The sequence below is a fragment of the Centropristis striata genome, chromosome 15 (genome assembly GCF_030273125.1).
Source record: "Centropristis striata isolate RG_2023a ecotype Rhode Island chromosome 15, C.striata_1.0, whole genome shotgun sequence".
In the NCBI taxonomy this organism is placed as follows: Eukaryota; Metazoa; Chordata; class Actinopteri; order Perciformes; family Serranidae; genus Centropristis; species Centropristis striata.
The window spans coordinates 16532141-16540676 of record NC_081531.1 but is presented as its reverse complement, the minus strand read 5'-3'; the positions used below and the strand labels follow the sequence as shown (position 1 = coordinate 16540676).

Below are 8536 nucleotides of genomic sequence, written 5' to 3'. Positions count from 1 at the left end.
GATTTAGGTACGTTATTTATGTGGGATTTTACTGGTAGTCAAGTATTTTCACTATGTGGTATTAGTACTTTTACTATAGTAACAAATGTGAATACTTCTTCCACCATTGCTGTCAGTAGAGGTTGTCAGTGTGCATCAGCAACCCAGTGAATCATTAATGCAGCATGTTTCAGTTCCCTTTGATGTATTCTTGTTAGCCGTGTGGAGTCTGTGTCTCATGTTTGTCATATGTTGTCAATGTGTTGAATGTCATCTATGCTGCAGAGTGAACAGAGGAGCTCTTTTCGTTCGGTATTTTGCTGACTCAGATGTGAGCGTGACGAAGGAAGGGGGGGGGGGGGGAGTTAGGGCACAAAGGTCGGGTTGGCCAGATACCATGCAGGCCAAAGTGCTAGGGAAACACTCTTGGTCTGTGATATGTAACACCCAGGAACACCATGGTCATTGAACAAGCTTTTGGTACCTTTGCCAGTGTGCCAGCTTGTGGAAGCATGAAGTGCTCTAAAATGCCCTGGTAGATGGCTGCTATGTTGACTGTGGACTTCAGAAAACACAGTGGACCAACACCAGCAGACCACATGGCCCCAAACCACCACTTACTGTGGACTTCAATATTGAACTTCACAATATTCTAATTTTCTGAGACACTGAGGTTTTCATTATCTTTAAGCCAGAATCATCAAAATTGGCTTGAAATATTTCACTCTATGCGTAATGAATCTATATAATGAATGAGTTTCACTTTCTGAAATGATTGACAAAAAAATATTGATCTTTTTCATGCTATTCTAATTCTTTGAGATATACCTGTATATATTGTTTATATTTGTCATGATTTGTATATATGTACATTTGTTTGTTTTTGTGTGCTTTTTCGTTAACTTCTCTAACATTGTAACTTACTGCTCTTGTAAAAGCAAGCATTTCTCTTTTTTTAACACTTTATTCATACATTTTTCTTGATATGAAAAAACTGTAGTTTTGCCAGCAAAAAAAAAACAAACCTCCCAGCCAGCCCCCACAAAGAAATAATAAAATAAAAAAGACAAAAACAAAGTTTATTGCATTCGACTGGCACAAAGTAATACCGTGCCTGGTAAGAGGCACGCCATAGAATGCTAAGTATGCATTTCTAAAATACTAGTGCAGTGCCTGTGCATGCGACTGTTCTGAATTATTTGCACGCAAAGACTCAAAGAGAGTGCTCCTGGGGGCGGTGGAGATTCTGCAACCTCACCTGCAGGCATATGCCATAAGCACACATTAATAGTGTTTTTCTTGTGAACTAATCCTGTTAACAAATAGACCTTTGTTGTCCCATAAGCATGAAGACTAAACACTGTACCTAATCAAAACTAATCTATTTTTACTGCTTTATTTTCTACTTCTACCAGTGCACCAACAACAGTACTGACAATAGCTGGATCATGTGTTGGTGACAATGGGGCAGATCTATACAACTAGGTTCTGTTTATATTCTATACATGTTAAATGCTAGAAATGTAAGATTGTAGTTGTCAAGACATTTCAATGAAAACAAAAGTTTGGGGCATAAAACAAACAATATAACAACACAATACACAACACAAAAATTGACCATAAGACTTTTTTTAAATAAATGTTTTAATCAAAGTATTTCACCCACAAATAGATTTATTCAAGTTACAACACTATACAAAAAGCTGTCACCTAAAAATATACTGGACACTTTGCTGACAGACACTGAGTCAGAAAATTAAGGGTTTTCACATTGTTACTTCAAATAATCAAACATGACACTGAATGCGTTATTATCAGCCAGACTCTAGAGGTATTAAAGTTTTAAGTGCTACTTTTCTTGGTTCACAGATAAATGGAAGTTGCTGTAGATAAAAGAAAATCCAGTAGAAAAAAAAGATGTACCCAAAACCAACAGATTAACAAAATTTCTGTTCAGTATCCAACACAAATATTACATGTACTCTTTACCAGTATTGGAGATAAACAGTTAATGATTATCTTTACACAGTCAAACATGATTTATGTAAGAAATTGTAAAGATTGAACACAGAGTTTAAGCTTTGGTCATCTAAACCTAAGAAAAAAAGGAAAATCCAGCTCTTTTACCCATGTTTACATATCAATATCATACATTCACCCAAATTCACTTCAACTCAGTTTAAAGCCCTGTTGCAGAATTTAAAAAAAAAAAGAGTAGTAGAAATCATTTTTCCATATAACCCTGACTTTTATCACAGTTTGGTAAGTGTATTTCTGTATTTATTTAGGAATGTCACTTGGTCTGCTGGCATTGAGTACACTGGTAGTAGTTTGAAATAGGTAAATGCAGTAGCAATGAAACGGCTCATAAATCTTCCAAAGTGCATCGAGAAACATATAAACTCAAGTGGCCGTAATGTCCAATCTATATGCATGTTAACCACTTATATTCTTCTTTTTCTCTGTGTGCATGTTGGTTAATTTGTGTCCATTTTCCCCCAGTTTTTTGCAGCCAAATTGCTGCCAACGGCATTAAGGTTTTCATGAGGTGCAGTCTCATGTAAAGTAGTGATGGTAGCAGTGAGGCAACAGTTTCAGAACAAGAAACATTCATTTCAAAAGTAAGATTTGGTTAAATACAGTTCTTCTATAATGTGATTTTGGCAGTCTTCATGTGAAAAACATTTGGCAAAAATGTAGTAGTACAGTTAAAAGGTCACAAATTCTGTTACAAGTCAAACTTAAACTAAAATTAGATCATTGGCATGATTTATGGTTCTGTCTCATACTGTCAATATTGTATTTGTTATTGGTGCAATATCTGTGATGGTTGCCACAGAAAAAAGTTTGTGATATCACTTCAAACACAGCCGAAGTTGTTAGCCATCCCATTAGCACCACTAAAAGTACGCAGAATTAGCCATTCACAGTTCCTGTTTGCACTGTACTCATAAATGAGCAGACAACTGGAACTAGATTAGTTTAATACTGAAGAGAAATTAAAAAGTATTGATTCTCAGGCATAATTGGAGTTATGATGATAGTCTCTTTTATATGTGGATTTGTGTGTTAATTTGTTCATGAAGAGCTGAACACAATTATGCGTTTGTCTACTGTCTGCTCAATAACAGCTCTGATGTAACAAGTCTTAGGCCTCAATGTGCTATAATGACAATATATGGAGAACATGGACAGGGATATTGTCCACCCAGACCTGTTAAAGCTTAAGACCCAAACTAACATGACTTGGCCAGTCCTCATGTCACTGGTGCTACTGTGTCTTCTTCTGTTTCTGGACAGCAGGGACGTCCAGCCCAATGGTACTCTTTCCAGAGAGGAAGGGAATGATCTTCTCAAACAGCAGGATGCAGCTCGCCATGCCTGGGGATACACGTGGAAGACACAGGACGTTACACGGTGCTGGGTATATGGGAGCTAATCAGGCTTTTTGCAAAGATATTTTAAAAGGTATAAATCAGTCAAAAAACAACAAAAATAGACAAATATCAGGCAGCAAGCCAGTCTCGTATATAAAAAGACACTGCTTGCCTTTGAGTTGTGATAGAAACAGTGAGATACAGCATCAGAAGAAGAAATGCTTTTTTCTTTTTCGTGACAGTATGTATCCTTAAAGGACATGTTCTGCAAATGCACTAGTTTTCTTTCTTGCAAAGAGCTAGATGAGAACACTGGCACCACTTTCATATCTGTCCAAATCAGTTCCCAAAGTCAATGTTCAATGCCTTGGCTAGTTTGTTGTTGTTCTTACTGTGTGTATTTGGTGAATCTGAACTAAACCTTTACTACCAACTTCACACAATAACACAAACTAACTAACCAAACGAGGCAGGGGTAGACCAGAAGCTCCTGTGTTCAGCAAGGTAAAATTGAGTCTGGTGGCTTTGAAGAGACCATATAAAAGCATCAGTTCCAAAGTGCTGAAAATATTCTAAATATAGTATTTACTTAAATGTTTACTTAATATGTTTAGCTGCTGCTACCGCACATAGCTTAGCTTCAATGTTAGTATTCCAGTCTAGTTCTCCAAACTGGCATCTACTGCAGGAAATACACTGACTATGGTACCTTATACCAGTAGTTCTCAACCTTTTTGAGTTGTGACCCCCAATTTAATATAAAAACAAAACACAAAATGACCAAAAAAAGGAAACAAAATGACCAAAAAAAGACACAAAATGACCAAAAAAAGACACAAAATGACCAAAAAAAAGACATTAAATGACCAAAAAGACTAAAACACTTTAACACAGTGGAGACGGAGCTGACTTCCAAAATGATTTGGCGACCCCCAGAAATCATCTCGCAACCCCATTTGGGGTTGGGACCCCAAGGTTGAGAATAGCTGCCTTATACAACCCCACTTAAAAAAAAAGAAAGAGTCTAGACACCCAAAGAAACAGCAAGCCAGGCTTCTGCTCCTTACCCAAGACTGGTCCCAGCCAGTAGACAAAGCAGTACTCCAGGTAGGAGTGGCCGCTGCAGGGGAACTGGACGGAGAAGGCCAGCACGGGGTTAAAAACAGCTCCTGAAATACTTCCACCTGCACAGAAGGGAGAGAAACAGCAGTCTCAAAAATAAGTTACTGGTCACACCACTGCCACCTTCAATTACCCAGAACAGTAACGCTGATTTGTTATTTGTCTATAAATTTGACAGTTTGTGGAGAGACTGATGTAATATATTTTTACAGTTTATTTTTTGCATTTTCAGGAACAGTGCACATTGATTATCATCAACATGTATGATATGTATAATCATTGGGGGGAAAGTTGATATATATATATATATATATATATATATATATATATATATATATATATATATATATATATATATATATATATATATATATATATATATATATATATATATATATATATATATATATATATATATGGTAAATAGCCTTGTTTGTGGTTAGAGCTGGAATGATTAATTGATTGAATACACCCCCTAAATGTCTACTGGATTCAGCTTCTCAAATGTAAATATTTGCAGATTTTCTTACACTTTTATCATAATAAGTTAAGTGTGGAGTTGGACTGTTGGTTTGTGGAACTTGTAATTGTCATTAAAAACAAAAATTATATACATTTAATTATATATATAATATTCATTTATAAACGAACAATGACTTGAATAGATCAATAAACTATACCGATTATTCAATGAAGAAAATCATAATTATTTGCAGCCTGCGTTACATCGCATGAATTACATGCTATGATTAGTTTTATTTTACTTGATTGTATTGTTTTTTATTGCATTATTTTCCTTTGTCTATTTGTCTATCTTTTAATTGTATGGTCTTTACCTTTATTGTTATTTTACTGTATTTTATTTTAAATTATTTTATTGTCTTTTTAAAAATTATTCCATTGTACTTTATTTTACATGATGGGCCAAATTTGTTTTCGCTTTCCTTTAGTTTTATGAACACTTTAATCAACTCAGGCCAGTGGTTAGTCTCGGCCTGTTAATAAAAATGCTTCTTAAGTGCTACTTTTTTCTTAACTTCGCTCCTAAGACAAATTTTAAGAAGATTTGGTATTCATGAAGAAATTCTTATCTTTTCTTTAGTCTTTTTCGTAACTTTCTTCTTAAGTTTTTTCCTAAGATAGAACTTGAGAACAAATGAGATTCTTGAAAACAATTTTTGTTCACTGTAGTTGGTCAGAGTATTTTTTTTGTGAATGTATCCCATAAATCTTATTCTGCCAGTTGACATATAATTGAAATGTCCTTTCAGTCTGTGTGACATGTGACTATTTCTAGATTACACTATAATGTACTCGAAGTACACAGAGGCAGTTGTTGTATTTATACTACTTTTAATGATCTAGTAATCTTGAGTTAAAAATCTAAGAACTTCCTAAGTGAGAAAACTAAGAAGTTCCTAAGACATACGACAATTCTTAAGAAAAAAATGGTGAATAGCATTTAAGAACATTCTTAGGGGCATCCTATTTCTTTCTTAAGATTTTTTTCTTAAGTTTTATCTTAAGAACAATTTTGTGAATCCGGCCCCTGGTTATCATCACACCTGCGAAAACCAGCGCAGTGATGACAGCTGCGATGAAATGAGCTCGGAGTTTTTCGTCCAGTTTGTGGACATGCATGGCGGCGGCTTGCACCATGAAGGCGCAGCCCAGTTCCACGGCCGCGGCCTCCAGCAGAGTCCCGCCGAGGGGGTCGAAACATCTGAACCCGAACCTCTGGTGCTTGATGTGGACGTCGGAAAGACCCAGCGACCAAACGTTTACTGCGAAAAACTGCGCGGCGACCCCAGCTCCGAACTGGCATGCTATGAGGACTACGGCCGCCTTTACGCTCCTGGTCCCGCGGCAAACGCTCTCCAGAGCCCCGCTGGGGTTGCACGTCGCCTCTCGGAAAGTTGATAAATGAATAACCGTCATGGTGTAGGTGAGAGTCAGGCCGAGCGACAGACCCGGGTTGGTAGTTTCACCCAGAAGTTTGAGCTCATGAGTGCAGCAGCAAAGCTGGAAAGTGGACGCCGCTTCCAGCAGGTAAATCCAGTAAGCTCCGGGGAAAAGACGCGCTGCTGTCTGGCGGATCACCTCGCTGAGGAGCACCACGGCTCCCAGCACCGCCAAGGAAACATACAAGTCAGTCATTGCTCCGCTTGTACAGGCCGTTCCTCTGACGGGGGGCAACTTCTCAGTACCACAGTCCACCAAACATCCCTCCTTATCGACGACGTCAAAGTTACTCTCCACGCTACCTCAGCTGCGTCAAACTGCGCGTTGTGAAACAGGAAGCGAGGCTGTCAAGCCTTCAAAATAAAGCTGCTGTCATGTGTCACTGCAGAGGGGCAGTTATCGTTCAAAGTCTTATAGTAGATATCGGCACCCTGTTAAAATAATCGTCTAACTATTTTTTTCAAGTTTTGCAGGAAACAAAAAACTTCACCAAAAGTGTAACGTATGACATTTATTGATCATTTCACTCAAAAAGGATGTAACAAAGGATGGCTATTGGCATAGTAATACCACTGTATGTAAATTATGTAACTTAAGAGAAAATAAATGATTTAGGCAATTTGTTGAACATGCCTTTGTGACTTAAGCAAGATAGGGTAACACTTTATTTTGAATGTGTCTACATAAGAGTCACACAAGCCTTTCAGAAACATGATATGACAAGTGTCATGAGCATTAATGTTACTTCAAAGTGTCATTAATGTTCATGACACATCCCATGTCATGTTTATGACACGCTCATGTCACTGTTATGTAGATATAGAGGATGGGAAAATAGCTTTTGTTAAAACTGAAAGAAAAACTGACACCCCTTATTTTTTTTATTTTTTTCTAATAACTACTTGATAAATTAGTCCCTCTCATACATAAATCAGTTCCTTTCACATTTTGGGGAACCCTTGCTGTTATTTTCTTGTGACAGCAGGTGTCGCTGTTAGAACAGGCACAGTGGGGGACAGACCATAGATGTATATATATATATAAAGCCTTTCTTATATATATCTATGGGACAGACAACTTGAGCCCGTGTTGTCATGTGACCGGCAGAATAAAACATGGCGCTAAGTTGATCGCAAACACATAACGTGTCTTTGCTTCACAGGTATGTTAAATGTGGTTAAAACAGCATAAAATGAGTTAAAAATAATGCTTAAGTGTTACATACATATTCTGACAGTGATATGGCTAAAATAGGCATTCAGAGAAAGTGTAGGTTAATAGGTTTGTGTGTTTTACTGCCTAGCTTAAATCTGCTATGTTTCATTATGTGGAAATAATATGTAGGCTATTATTGTTACTGAATGTAATACCATATATTTGTTAAAAGCAGTCTGTTTTTGAGCCATGAGTTAACTGTAAAACTGTGGTAAATTTGTGGTGTTTTGGAGCCCTGTAATTGTTGATGTTGTAGCTACCAAATCCTTTTGCTTTATGTAAACAGATTGGAACAGTTCTCAAGGGAAAACCAAATATATGTTAATGTGTTTTTGTGTTTTTTTTCTTCCTCGACTGGGAAGAGCCATGCCTGCCACCCTTTCTCTCTGCAGTCATGCACGAGATCCTGGTATTTGCTGCTCTTTCTCTCAAACGCCTGATCACAACCCTCTTCCCATGGGACTGTAAGTTCAATGAGGATGACCTTCTTTGCCTCTTCAGACCATAGTACCGCGTCTGGCCTCAGGGTTGTCTGGACAACCGGGGGGAATTGCAGTCTTCCCCCCAGGTCTACCTTCAGTTCCCTGATGATTGGGCCTTTTGCAGCAGATTGCCATTTCAGTAGTTGTTTTTGCTTAGGAGGTCAGTGTATTTTACAATTGTGTATTTAAGGCCAGTTGAATGCTTAATGACATTTTGTGACGGGAAGAATAAAACATGCCGCCAAGTTGATCGCAAACACATAACGTGTCTCTGTCCTTACTGCTTCACAGACCCTCAGGACTGTGCAGCAAACTAGCTACTGGCCCAGGTACCCCTAGACTTGAGGCCGGTAACATAGACACCTTCAAAATAAAGTGTTACCATATCTTGCTTAAGTC

At 37.7% G+C, this 8536-nt stretch overlaps 1 protein-coding gene across 1 annotated transcript; it reads right to left on the bottom strand.

Moving 5' to 3' along the window:
* Window positions 1-2601: 2601 nt before the first annotated feature.
* LOC131986423 (aquaporin-11-like) lies at window positions 2602-6738 on the bottom strand. Its single transcript, XM_059351370.1, has 3 exons — window positions 6044-6738; window positions 4424-4540; window positions 2602-3360 (listed from the first exon to the last, which is right to left on the bottom strand). The coding sequence occupies exons 1-3, from the start codon at window positions 6633-6635 to the stop codon at window positions 3251-3253; spliced, it is 819 nt and encodes a 272-aa protein (XP_059207353.1). The 5' UTR covers window positions 6636-6738; the 3' UTR covers window positions 2602-3250.
* Window positions 6739-8536: the final 1798 nt, after the last annotated feature.

Coding starts and splice junctions, on each gene's coding strand:
- LOC131986423 (XM_059351370.1), bottom strand. CDS start 6,635: ATGACTGACTTGTATGTTTCCTTGGCGGTGCTGGGAGCCGTGGTGCTC. Junction 4,541..6,043: donor CACTGCGCTGGTTTTCGCAG/GTGTGATGATAA, acceptor CCTTCTGTGCAG/GTGGAAGTATTTCAGGAGCT. Junction 3,361..4,423: donor CTGGCTGGGACCAGTCTTGG/GTAAGGAGCAGA, acceptor GTGTATCCCCAG/GCATGGCGAGCTGCATCCTG.